Genomic DNA, 14,140 nt, shown 5'->3' on the forward strand with positions numbered 1-14,140 from the left:
TTATTGACAGGAGAGGGGAGAAAACATTTCACTGCCCCTGCAAAAATGAAAGGTAGTAGGCTACTCATTAGACTACCGTTTAATCATTTCAAGTAAACACAAGAAACATTTACACTGGCAAGGATGAAGGTTACATTCCTTTAAACTAACGGACTCCGGGAATCGACATGTAATAAGAGGCATTTATAACTTTTTTGTTATTGTTTGGTTAAACTTGTATTGACCGTTTTATATATTGCCAAGTAGTGCCTCACCTAATATCTGATTAGGCTTAACTTCCTTTGGAACAGTATTCTGCTGTGTCAAAACGAGTGTTCTCTTTTTGACACAGCAGCCTGTATTAGTCATCTAGCATTCCCTTTTTGAAAAGAAGATATCATTTAAATTGTAATTCCACGTAGAATAAACTGCGTGACTTGACGTGCATCAATGAAACGTCATTGATCATATTTACTGAGTTCATATATAGTTTAGCAGTTGTACAGGGCAGACCGGTATATACACAATTAACACGGTGCTTCCACTCTCACTTTTTCAAATCATTAAAATAATTGTAAAAATATATATTATGCTAAAAACGGAACAATGCAAGTAAAATAAGCAAGATATGTCGTTGTGACAACTGAAACAATACTAAATAAACTTAATAATGAACAGAAAAGTTGTATCAACCATTCACCCTGTGGGCAAAATAAATACACAAAACAAAATAGAATAAAATACAGAAAATAATAATAAAAGCGAATAATGATAATCAAGAAGTGATCCTATATCCCAACCAATAAGTAAGACGATCAATTTTAAGCTGCAAATTCAATGTGGAGAACGCAGCGTTTCCTCCACAAGATGTCGCTGTAGTTACCAGTGTAGCCCAGATTTACGATTACGTTTTATTTTGGTTATTATTTCAAGCTGAATCCAATTATTGTAGCAAAACAACTAATCAGGACGATCACATTTATTGTCTTTGTATATTCATTTCCCCCTAAACAAAGACGGTTAAATCTCTCCACTAATTGTGATTCTAAATCCAAGAACATTGCTCAAGCACTGTTTTCAAAAAGAACTGTGCCTGGAATACAATTGTATGGAATACAGATTAAATTAAAATATTTTTAGGAAATTTTAATCACTGGTGGCTGATACAACTTTGGAAAGACTCTTTTTTTTGGCCATAGCATCCAATTCCAGGATTATTAAATTCCTCAATAGATATTGAAAATGGGTCCCAAAATAATAAATAATAAAAATGATAAATAAAACAACACTACACCAGGGCCCCTTAACCATGCCATGGCCCTAGGCAGTTGCCTGTATGGCCCAATGGTTTGGCCAGCCATGCATTGTATCTGCACAAAGAATAACAGAATTGAATTATACCTGTCAGAGATGAGAGCTTTTTGAGTTTTTCTGAAAATATAAAATATATTTTCTTATCGGTCATAAAGTAAGCATTAGCATTTTTTTTACCCCTTTCATCCTGATACACTGAGAAAATTTAGCAGCAATACATGAGTAGGCCAGATGGTTTATTCAAAAGTACAATTGCACCATCTGATTCAGAGCAGAAATGCAAAGCAATCAGGTCATAGAATCAGCACATTTACACAGGAACCCAGATTGGCAAGCAGTGCATTGCCATATATTTGATTTGACTGGATTTTATTTTTAAAATACACATACATCTAGAGCATTACACAAATAAATCAGACTCACACATAAACGTACATTCATTAAAATTATGAAAGGCTCATTTCTATTTTCTTCAGACTTAACTGTATTATGGCCCTCATTTAGCTTGACATGAGGTAAACAGGACCTAGTTCTGGGCATTGGACCAGCGATTTGTGGGTTCCAATCCGATATGAGACGTCACCTTCATTGAAACACTTTATATGCACTTTTATAAACAGGTGTGGTAACGTTTAAAACGGTTTGAAAATACAGTGTCAGTAAAATTGTAACATTCGGAGTGGGCTGAGTCGTGTCTAACGGCATGTAAGATAGCTGCTCGGTTCCATTTCAGTGAACATCTGAACACCAGAACTGTGTGAGTTCAGATACTGTTCGATCAGGACAAAATCAAGACATGCTCAAGACAGACATGATGCTTATTGTGTTCTCAAATTCTTACCCAAATAAATTTATCAAGTGTTTATGTTTTTTGAATACATCATTCTTTTTTGTAAGTACAGCAGGCATTCTATAAAAATGTCCCACTTCTGTGCTTGGAGAGTGGGTGTGATGAGAGCACTCCCACACACAGACTTTGACACACATATTTTCAAATCAGCTTCATTGCATATTGAAACTTTCTCCAGGAATAGAGTCAGTGACTTTATGAACGCTAGCCACCCCTTATCTCCTCACGCAGAAGACCAAATTGATGTTTTTGCTCATTTAGCTGCATGTATAAAATTTGAACAGCCATAGTAATGTTGTGTCACGGTAACTCTTGTATGTGTCTTGTATGAGGTATCTGCTTAAAGTGGCCTGTATGTGTGGTTGACAGTGCTGGTGGTTTTACAGTGTGCTCCCTGGTCCTGTTCCTGTCTGCTTCTACTGGCTTACCCCACCACAGGCCTCTCCTCTCTCTCTCTCTCTCTCTCAAAAAATGAGTTTTTCTGACGAGTCATTCTGTTAATATCGCATCCTGTGGAATCATGCAGTAGGGACAGGGCACTGCACACGTTTCCGGTCTTGTTCCAACCCAGCTTTATGCGGTGTAACCTGAAAATAATGTAACATTTTTAAAACCCAGAAGTGGTTGCCACTCAAAAAATGAATATACTCTTGTGTAGAAAAACAAATACAAGTAGAAAAGGAAAAGAAAATGGAGCATTCTGAAGGGAAACAATGTCCTTAGTGGTGGAATTCCTTTTCTGCTCCCCTGGTTACACACTGTATCTATTTGCAATCAGAGGTATCAGACCAGGCTCTGCACACCAAAGGAGTCTGACAGAGCTGGTGTCCCAGAGATTGTCCAATCACAGCTCACTGGCACTCAAGAAGAGAACATCAAGTACTGCCAGTACTGTCTGAACCCTCTATCGCCCACAACTGTAACTGGTAAGAGAAAGAATATCTCTTCCCCAATACACACCCATTCTATAGCCCTCCCTCTCCAGTTCTTCAGCTTCATTGCCCTTTGCCTTTGCCGCACTTAAGGCCAGATCCACTACTACCACTGTTATCACTACCACTGCTACTACTACAGCCACTAATACTACTGTTAACAGTACTGATACTGACACTACTGCCACTACTACTGTTACCACTACTACTGCTGATACGACTACCACTATGACTACTGTTACCACAACTACTGCTGCTACTACTACCACTAATACTACTGTAACCACTACTATTGCTGCTACTACTACCACTAATACTACTGTTACCACTACTACTGCTCCTACTACTACCACTAATACTACTGCTACAAATACTACTGCTACTGTTACCACTAATACTACAGTTACCGCTAGTACTGCTACTACTACTACAACTACTGCTGCTGCTACCATTAATATGATGACTACCATACTAGCACACAGGTGATACTCTCTTCAACCACCTGCAATGTGTGGCAACTACCTGTAAAAAATATAATCAAAGCCTTCAGGTCATGCAATACTATACCACAGGTTCACACACTCGCAGCTCATATAGCACTGAAGCTATGAAGCTATCTATCCTGGAAATTATTTCTCATTGTGCAGATTATCCAGTATGCTGTCCCTTCTGAAGTCAACTGCCTATTGCCTGCTATGTTAGGCAGTGTTGTCAGCAAACACACAGAAGGACATTTTAGTAGTGATAAAAATATTTAAATCAATACTTCCTGACTGTGTTAATTTACACAATTATGTGTAAATAAGCAATGCCTCACTAGATTGACAACTTTTTGTGTGTATATTTTCCCAAAACCTGGGGTCATATGACATTTTCATCGCTCAATTAATAAGGTTTTTTATTCATCCATTTTATTAATTTACTAAAATCAAACATATTATTGTATAAACGAAGAAAGGCACATAAATCAAAACTATACCAATGAATGAATAGCAAAATGAAAAACAAACAGACTGAGTTACAAATATTACTGCCAAGTTTGTGTGGGTGATCAAACATAGACATTATATATATCCCATACTGGAAGGAATCAATTCATGCGTATCAGCTAATCTAGCTTTCTCATTTGATTTCAATTAATCTTGTAAATGAATTGTCCTTACTTCAAGCTATTGCACTCCCATTCTATCAGCTTTATTGGACTTTTTCCCCTTTATACTCTCTGTTGCTGTGCAGTATATATCAGTCTGTCCATTTTACTGTCATTCCACTGATTTCTCCTCTCACTTGCGCTGTCAGGTCATGTTTCGCGGGTTCAGTTATATGGTCCCATCATATTAAGGATTCTTTGTTGTTGTTGTTTTATTGTTCTGTGCTTTACACAGCCCTTGGCTGCAGCGTCAGTGTTCAGGGGGCTGTGCCCAGTAAAATTAGATTGGTTCAATTTAATTGTCACTTGTAATTTAGTCCTACCATGATTCATGCCCCGCTGCATAAAAGCAGACTGTGTAAATTGCCTTGGATAAGAGCGTCCATTAAGTGAATAAATGGGATGGTATCTATTAAGAAAATGAGGTCATTGATAAGGTTTGTTTTGATATATTTTTCTGATAGTGAAAGACTGGCCTTACATATGTAGTAATGGTTCATGCTTTAATCTTAATAAAATTACAAGAAATCAGTTTTCCCATTCAAAATGTGGCCAGTGAATTGAATCAGGTATTGTTGAATTCATCCAATAAAATAATTTGATGTTCCCATTTGTGCACATTGTTGTTGGTGCCTTCTCGGCCACTCCTCCCTGGCCAAGTCCTTTGTGTCAGTACTGTCAGATGTCCACCTTTCGGTGCAAAGGGCATGAGATCTGGTTTATAATGGCTGATGGTTAAACTCTAAAAGTGGCAGTTCTGTGTCAATGCCAACCTTTAAGGTTTTCTTCAGAGAGGAGTTCTCTTGAAAAGGAATGCATTTGGGGGGTGGTCTTTGCACCAATAGGCTGAAATACGACCATAATGATACAAAGGGTGTAAGATCAGTCAGTCTTGACACAGCGCTACTTTCCTTTTCCCTGGAGGTGCACAAATCACTGAACCTTTTGAAATATATGCTTTATATTTTGGGCCTGTATTGAGCTAGAAAGCATAGGCTAGTTCTGTATTGTGTTGAGATGACAGGTTAACTGCACCAATGATAACACCTCGGCTGTTGAGGCGTGTCAGCTCACTGTAAATACGCTTAACATGCTCTAAATACTAAGCTCTGTAAATGGTCAGACGACTTGCCACCAGGTCCAGGGGAAGAAAGTAGTTCCTAACTTCCTAAAGATTTTGTCAGAGGAAAATTAAACTTACTAAACTCTCATTTTTGTAATGAAACGCTCAGGGATATGCATATTGTCGGACGTTTAGTTTTATGTAGGCTATAAGTATGTGGGAAATTACACAAGCACGCATACACTCAGATATTTGCTGCTGAAGTAGGCTATTTATTTCCTTAGTTACACGAAGAAAACGCTATCGTATATTATTTTATTATGCTGAATATACCTGGTTGTATTTCACCATGATTGTTTCAAGCTGAAATGACAACTTGCAGAGATGCCTGTCCTTCAACTAATATTGCGAACAGCATCCCAGATGCCGCTTTATTGGCGTATTGCCACACGTGCTCATCGCATTCATTCTCCGCTCTCAAATGAAAGCACCGTGCCGATCGTTCGTCAGTGAGTGCTCATCTTTCTTCCAGAGGGTCTCCATGATAGGGTTAATCTACAGAGAAGCCGTTTTTTCAGAACCAGCCAGTAGGGTTTCCGCGATTTCCTTTATCCGTGGAATCACGGTTTACAGAAAGAGGTCTTTCAATTATTTCACTGAATCAGAACCCGTGGGCAATCTACCTCGGCATCCCCCGTACGAAAATTGAATTGAATTAGTCAATCGCTGGATGCATTTATTTTAAGGATAGATGGAGCTTTCTCTTTACACGAGCTGATTCCAAACACGCGCTGGGTTGTCCTTTAAATCTATCTTTTGAGATGATGCGATAGTGATTGTCCTCAATTGCGCTTAGTTTCTGGCTAATCGAAGAGGCTGTAGTTTGAAACCATGGATGAAAACGCGTGGGCTTCCTTCCGTATGTAGCAGTGAAAACAGACAACTTAAACAAACTGAAAAATTAAAGGGACAACTTTTACTCACAGAAAAACAAAAGATAAAATATTTGTTTCGTGGGATGCTCGTGACTGAAGTAGCGGAAGATTCCCAGTGGGCTGTGGAAAAAGCTCCAGAATATGGGCGCAAATCACTCCCACAAAACTCCTGTGTTTGATGAGAATGAAGACGGTAAGGAGCTGTCCAATGTACTGTTTTTGTCTCCGTCTATGCTTTTGCATGCGCCCCAGAAGCTGGCTATATCTGTTCGCTTTGTTGTGCGTAATCTTCATGTAATATCCGAAGCTCTGTGATGATACGCGAACCTTTGTGTGAAGACTTCATATTTTCAACATGTGTTAAAAGCGCAAAGTTTTTACCATATTATAAAACGGTTGCTTTCGATCCTCTTCCACAAGTCATGCACCATTATTTTGTCATCATATCCACTTTTTTAAATGTGTTTGACTACAAACAAAGGCTGATGGCTTTTGTTTTCAAATGGAAAAATCCGTAAGCCCATTGGCTGAAGATGTATTATCTGATATATTGAACAGATAATTAATTTAATAACTGCAAAACATTAGGCACAACATGCCAAATACACAAAGCCAATACTGAACAAGGTAGGCTACTGCGACAGCTTAGCCGTACCATTTTTTCAGATTGTTTTTTCCTTGACAGAAAATTACTAAATATAACACCAAAATAACATTTTCACCATTATATCGCAATATGTACTATCAAAATAGCAGACTGATTGTGTGTAAAAACAATAGGCGAAACGGCGAAGGTGCGGTTTAAAAAGAAGCGGCACAAGCGAATTCCGCACAGGCAAAGCCCGCCAACAGGATCTCGGTGAACTGGCGCTATGGGTGGGACGGAGTTGGCGCCCCATGAGTATCACAGCTGTACAGGAGCCCGACATTTGAATCTCCAGTAAATTTAAGGAAGATATCCTGAAGAACAAAAAGTTGCTTTATTTATTTATTTAAATTCCAACTTGGGTTAGAACTCAAAATTTAAATTAATACCAAACCAGTGGTTTTAGAAAGAGAGAGAGAAAGAAAGAAAGAAAGAAAGAAAGAAAGAAAGAAAGAAAGAAAGAAAGAAAGAAAGAAAGAAAGAAAAACACACATATAGTAGCCTAATTCAATTAGTGCACGTTCTGAGATTGGCAAGCAGAGTTTTCACTGTGCTATAGCACAAAGCCGAGGTGGTTCAGGAAAAGAGGTGATCGAAGTTTTGCTTATATCAAACCGTTTTATAGAGCAGTTCATGTGAATGCATAAATGCATGTTATAAGATGGGCATTTTATTTATAATTGAAAAGTATGGACATTACATCTCGCATAAAATGAAATAAACAGAACTTTGATTACTTACAAAGTCGTCTGCCAAATTATTACATTCATAAAAATGCAGAAGTGTGTGTGTGTGCGCGCGCGTGCGTGCGTGCGTGTGTATTCTGGAGTGCTGTCAGCAAGCGTTAGCAGTCCGCTTAAAGGGACAGGCTCGCAGGTGTTGATAAAGTCTGTCCCTGACCTGTCACCCTTTATCTCACCAACTGACATTTAAGTTGTGATGGGCTCCGTGGCTCGCTCATCTGGTCGCCTTGGTTGTGTAGCCCAGACTGTGATAGCGCGCGTGCATACCAGACGGGTCTTTCATCAGTGAAATAACAGGTCAGTCAATTCCTACCGCAGCATGTTTTCCTGTGTGACAGGGAGAACTCAGACCTCTCTCTCGGGTCACAGGGTGGCGCATACCAAGGATGCAACCGCGCTTCAGTTGCGCTGCCTTCTGTCTGCGTTCTGTCACCAGTACAACTTGTTTTAGACGTAAGAACAGATTAAAATCGGACACCTTAAATGGTGGTGCGTCCGAATGAGTTTTATGTTATTCAGGAGCCCATGACGTGACTACGGTAGGCTAGAGTGAAATACCACAATAATTTTAAGTTGTGTTAATTCAACGCAACAGTAATCATATATTATAGTTTCTTTATTATCTCCATATTCACCGTTGCCTGCGTAGCGCCTCGTTATTTTATGCACCCTGAGCGTTCTGTTTTGTACGGTAACAGCGTGACACATCACACAACTGAGATCGAAGAGCATGTTTTAAAAGAATAAATTATTCACACTGTCCACTGTCTGCTTGGAGCAGCAGCAGGCTAAATTAGGAAATACAGGTTGGGGCGCACACCTTTGAGTCTCACGCTGTACCACCACCACTAAACCATTGACTTTATTTGATCTGAAGTCTGTTAATGTTCATCCTTTAAATGTGCCAATAGCAACATAAATACGTTTTAAAACGTACGATTGCTGTTAACTCGGGTTTTAAAATAATACTCTAACCGGAACCTTTTGACAACTGTGACTACTTTCCTGGTTTTTTCGGTCACTAAGAGTAAAACATACGCGGTAGCTGCTCACATACCCATGTACACATTGTGACCAATGTATAATTACTGCTTTAAGAGCCGACTTTGACTTTTGTTAAATTGCTCTACGTGTAGTGAACACCAGCACTGCAACATATGAGCATCGAAGGCTTTATACGTTATTACTTTGGTAGTAGACCTCCTGAGAAGGCCAGGTTGCTGGTGGGTGTGGTTTTTATACTCCAGTAAAGGGCAGACGTTGGTCTGGGCCAACTAGAAATAAATATTACAAAAGATATCATGTCCATGTGTTGGTACTGATGCCAACCTTTCAATCAGATGTACAGACATATTTCTGGGTTTGCATAATAACCCTTCATTGGTGCTTTTACGGTGTTGCTTACACACTGTCTTTTGTCAAAGAGCATTGTATTTCTGTCCTATACCAGCTCATGTCAGTGTTCACCAATGTTCTCCAACATCATATATTGCTCTGGATAAGATCATATTCTATATGGCTGTAGGGTATGTAAGATCCCATGGCACTTTTTACAAAATGTTGGAGGTTCTTGGTGGTCTGGCCAAATTCAAAATCTGGTTCTCTCATCAACCCCCAGGCAGTTGGCTGAGGGAACCTCTGCCTTTCGATCTCAGCTGACGTGTGGGGGGCATTTATGCGTGAAATGGCTGTCTTAAATCACCTATTTGGGTACTACACACGTGCTGGTTGGTTGAGATGATCCCCTACCCTTGCTGCAAAATGCATTAAGAGCTATCAAAGGTGTTGTACGTCGTACATACGTACGTTTTGTACGACGCTTTGGATAAAAGCGTCTGCTAAATAAATGTAATGCAATGTAATGTGTCACACGCAGTAAACACAGCGATACTCATGGTCACTGCGTATGGTTTTGCGTAAAGCTAAGCTTCATGATAACGGCTCATTTTTAATGTAGTTATATCAATTCCAATGTCAGTGCAATAGAAACAGATATCCTCAAAAGATGTTTTAATACATCTACCAAGGGCGTTATATATTTGTAATGCTTTAGTAATGTGTTCCCAATAAATGGCTAATGGGAGGCCCCCTTCCTCATGGAACTAATTGTCTCTCCTTTGTCTCTGCCTGTACTAAATCATTTGAAATCATTTGAGCCACCCTAATCTTCAGCGGACAGAGGAGATGGAGAGAGGGAGGGGGTCGGGAGAGAGGGAGAGAGGTGTTAGATTTGTATATTATTCGGTATAATGTGTGAATACTAATCCAAAGCTAAGGAGAACATTCTGGCTCTTCATTACAATGCCCCCCTGACAGACTTCTTGTGCCATATTACAAACACTGGGAACAGGCACAGATACTTTATTATATGAAGGAAGTTAAACGAGGCGTAGTATTGTGCAGTTTATATATATATATATATATATATATATATATATATACAGTATCTGTGTGTGTGTTTGTGTGTGTGTTTTCTGGAATGGGAATCATTTCGGGGCAGAGAGTCAAATTTAAAGTATAAGAATTCAAAAACTTTATAATCAAAAATAGTTTATTTTTTCTGGAAATGATTTATTTCTACTGGATTTTATTTTGTGAATAAGCCATCAGAAACAGCTGGTGTAAAGGTAGAAACCATGATCATTTGGAAGGGTAATGTTTCTTTCATATAAATCTGATCAGACACCTTGTTACAAAAGATGTTGCCGTAAACGGTTTTCCCCACGGTCTTTTGAATATTTAATATTTCTAAGCAGTGCATACATAATCGGTCTGTTTCAGCCAGCGGAAAATAAATCTGCCAGAGCTCCGCAACTAAAACTGCCACGTTCTTGCTTATAGTCAAAATCATACGACAAAAGAATCAAATTTTAATGATAAACACACAGATTAATCCTTTTTGAGGGGTACCTTTCTCAAGCTGTAGGAGAGAGGGACTGACGGCCTGTTTGGCTTCAGGGGAGAGTGGTGCTCCTTCATGCCTGCATAAAGGCAGACAGTCGCCTTTCGCTTGTGGAAACGGTTGCTAGGAGAAGACACAGCCATGATAGGGATTCAGTAAGTGATGTCCTGGGTGAGTTAGCTTTATCATTTTAGCAGGATGTGGATGTGCTGCAGGAAGTTTAATCTCATGAACCTTGTTAAAAACCTGACAAAATGCCACGATGGATATTATTCACTATCACTGTGGGAAAGATTGTGCAGAGTCAGAGAAATGTCAGAAGGCTTGTGCGATTCTGTTGGAAATCTGAGTATTGTTCACTGCTATCATACGCACTTTCAAACGGAAAGAGAAAGCCTGGACGTCTGTGTGGGTTTTTCATGTTGTTCACTGTGAGAAAACTAAACTTAAGTCACATCAGAGCCATGTTAGTCATGGCAGAAGACACTGGTACAATTTGCAAACATCAGTCTGCATTTCTCTAGGTCTGACTGGTCAACAACTGCACTCATGGGGCTTGTCACTAGTGCCTGTTTTTAGGTCCTTTTCAAATGTAACTCCACAAACTCTACTGAATAATAATTGTCAGACAGGATTATTAATCAGATTCTTCTTAGTCTGGTCCTCTGTTTCCAGTTTTTAACCCTTGGATTCACAACATAGGACTCTTCTTTGGGTATGTGCGTGTTTTTCAGTCCATATGAAACATCACAAAAACATAGGGAAGATGGTGCTTGGTGAATAGCAGAAAGCACTTCATCATACTGTCAGTGAGTTTCCAGATTGTTCCGGTTTGTCAGCCCCTAGCAAGGCTGCATTGATTCTAATCTGCATGGGCAGAAATACTCTGGGTGCATCATGCACTAGGTAGCAGGGACAGCATGACATATAGATATTATTCATGCAGTAGTCCCAGAGGTTTTGGCGCATTCCATATATGGTAGTACATATGTGCTTTATACACATTTCATAGAACTGAACCCTGGAGCGACTGAATGCACAGATGTAACATTGTGAGTTATGTTCTGGTTACTTACATTTTTATGCAACACTCAATGATCAAGAATCAAATTTTCTGTAATGTCTCAAGCAAACAGATTGTAATAAGTGACTGGCAGAGAGACTATGACTGTGACTGATGTGTTCATGTCCATAAAAATGGATCACAAACTATAATTGATAAGTGGTTTTTATTAATTGTAGTTTCTGAACACCACATTTAAATTGAGATTTATGAATAGCAACTGGTATAGCAATAGTGATCCATCTTTGTAAGTAGGCCTACTACGCCATTCAAAAAAGGGCAAATGTATCAAGAGGTTTGTCACAAAGGTCTTTCATTCCATAGGATAGTAACAGTTACAACATCAGAGACAAAAATATTTTTTGGGTGTATAAGTTAATTGCTCCAAGTCCTTTTGAATTGACTGAGGAGTTAGACCGGAGTTTTCCTTAACTGAACCTTTAGCTATATTTGTGATACTGCTGGGGGTAGCCACTGTGTCATGTAGCAAACAGGCACGGCAACAAGAAAATGCTTGGCTTGCCATTTTTATTCACTTCTGAAACTCAAAGAAAAGGATCTTTTATAAAATAAAGTACAAAAACAAAACTCACTAGTATCAATGAAAAATCTGTAAACGTATTAATAAAACACAAAGAAACCCAACCCAGAGGCTAGAAAAACCCTCCACAACCAGTCACATCACCAAACTAGGTCCTTCTCTAAGACCAATGAACCAGACCATTATATAGGCCCTTAACTAGGCAACAGACAGCAGCTGCATGATTGGTAATTAGCTGCAGCTGCCTCCCTGCCTGTAAGTGAGGCTGGTGCTGTCCATGGTCCTGCAGGCCTCCCAGGTAGCATAAATACTGGAGGTGCTGAAAGGACAGCATCACCACAAACACAGGAGCAACGTTCTCTCCTGCCTCACCCTTCCTGGTGTCACAATATTATATATTTATTATTGAGCAGTGATGTATTTGCTATTGCCTCTGTGTTTTGCATGTATATGTGCAGCCCAGGTAGGACGTGGTTGCAACAGCTCAATTTTTGGGGGTTCAGCCCTGGTTTTTATGCAATTTTCCTTTCTGTTTACTCTGCAAAGGGTCTTCAGCATCAGCATCTCTGTAAAAAGTACTATACAAATAAAATTTAATTATCAATTAATTTTGTTTGCTGGACCTGTTTGGACATATGCGAAGAGCACTGATGTGTTTTTTCAAAAATCTGTGCTTTTGTCACAGTGATAAACTGAACCCTTTGCACAATATTACAATTTTTTATTGCACCAGAGCTTTTATTTGTTATATTTTTAGCGGGGCAAAATGAATGCCTCAGATACTAATCCACTGCTTCCACCCACAATGTTGGAAAGGTTTATATAGGAAGAGCAGAGCCCACAATTTGTACCCAGTCCTGTTTTTTGTTTGTTGCATTTTTTAAAGGCCATTGGTCTACAGCAGGGCTCACGTGGCAATGCAGCGACTCAACAGCTGTCCTAACTTTCATGTTATTTCTGAATGCGCTGAGACAATTTGACAGATATTATTCACATACTGCTCAGGAGAAAGCCTGCCGTTCTCACGCATGGTCTAATGGGAACCTCTGGAATCTCGCAGGGTGGAGAAATATTAGACAGGGTCAGGGAGAGGCCAGCGCTGGCATTTAGCTCGTTTATTAAATCCAGGATGTTTAGATCGCTAACCCCGGCGAAACGCCTCCGAGAAGAGAGTTCCTCCTTCATAAATTAATCAGAACTCCCCCCCGGAAGCGCGGCGGGGACAAGCAGCCCACGGCCTTTTCTGCCGCCGAATATCAAGGGCTGCGGGTTCCAAGGCATCCGGGAGAAAGGCAGGGGGTGGAGCTTCTGAAGTCCCCTTGGTAACGATTCGGCAACACAGGAAGAGACTGTACAATTTGCATATAGTTTCACCCCCAGCTTATTTTTAATTCTACTGAAAGCCTTGAGTATTTGGCCTGGGACATTCAGAGCATTCAGGTGTGATTTACTCCGGATCCCAAGCTTTGGTTAATGAGCCGCCTACCCATGTTTGGCTCTTTAGCTTCCTGTTCTGCTATTTTGTGGTTTGTATGTTGTGTTTGTATGACATAAATATGAGGAAATATTGTAAACGCATGCAATCACTGCTCTTGCTCAACCCCTGACAAGTGAGCCAGCACATATAGTGCTTAAAGGCACTTTGTGCAGAAAATAGGCATACAAAGACTACTATTTTTTTTCATGTATGACCAACAGGGAGAAACAATATTGCTTGCCCTCAAAAAACAATTTAAAACAGTTAACATAATTTCAGCATTTTAAGGACAATCTGAATGTCAACAGCTTTTTGCGTATCCCATTTTTTGCCGCATGCTTATTGATGTAGCTTGACCTTCCTGATCTTTGATGTGTCATCACCCTGTAATCCTCTTTATGGCTGTGGCTCGACATGAGCATACATGCTACATGTCTCAGCATGTCACATACATAAACACATTTTACACGTCTCAGTGCTCCTCGATGAAATTATTTTGAGGAGCACATGTTTTGCAGGTTGCAGTTTATTACAAGTTCTGAGTT

The 14,140-nt window shown here is 39.7% G+C and overlaps 1 protein-coding gene across 1 annotated transcript in view; it reads left to right on the forward strand.

Annotated features, from left to right (window-relative positions):
• Positions 1-5,753: 5,753 nt before the first annotated feature.
• Positions 5,754-14,140, forward strand: part of LOC135259322 (serine/threonine-protein kinase 32B-like) — a 53,392-nt gene continuing 45,005 nt past the window's right edge. Inside the window, exon 1 of the mRNA XM_064343557.1 lies at positions 5,754-6,416. Within this exon, the coding sequence (XP_064199627.1) occupies positions 6,365-6,416 (52 nt within the window). The 5' untranslated portion in view covers positions 5,754-6,364. The remainder of the gene's footprint in view (positions 6,417-14,140) is intronic.

The sequence above is a fragment of the Anguilla rostrata genome, chromosome 7, assembly GCF_018555375.3.
Source record: "Anguilla rostrata isolate EN2019 chromosome 7, ASM1855537v3, whole genome shotgun sequence".
In the NCBI taxonomy this organism is placed as follows: Eukaryota; Metazoa; Chordata; class Actinopteri; order Anguilliformes; family Anguillidae; genus Anguilla; species Anguilla rostrata.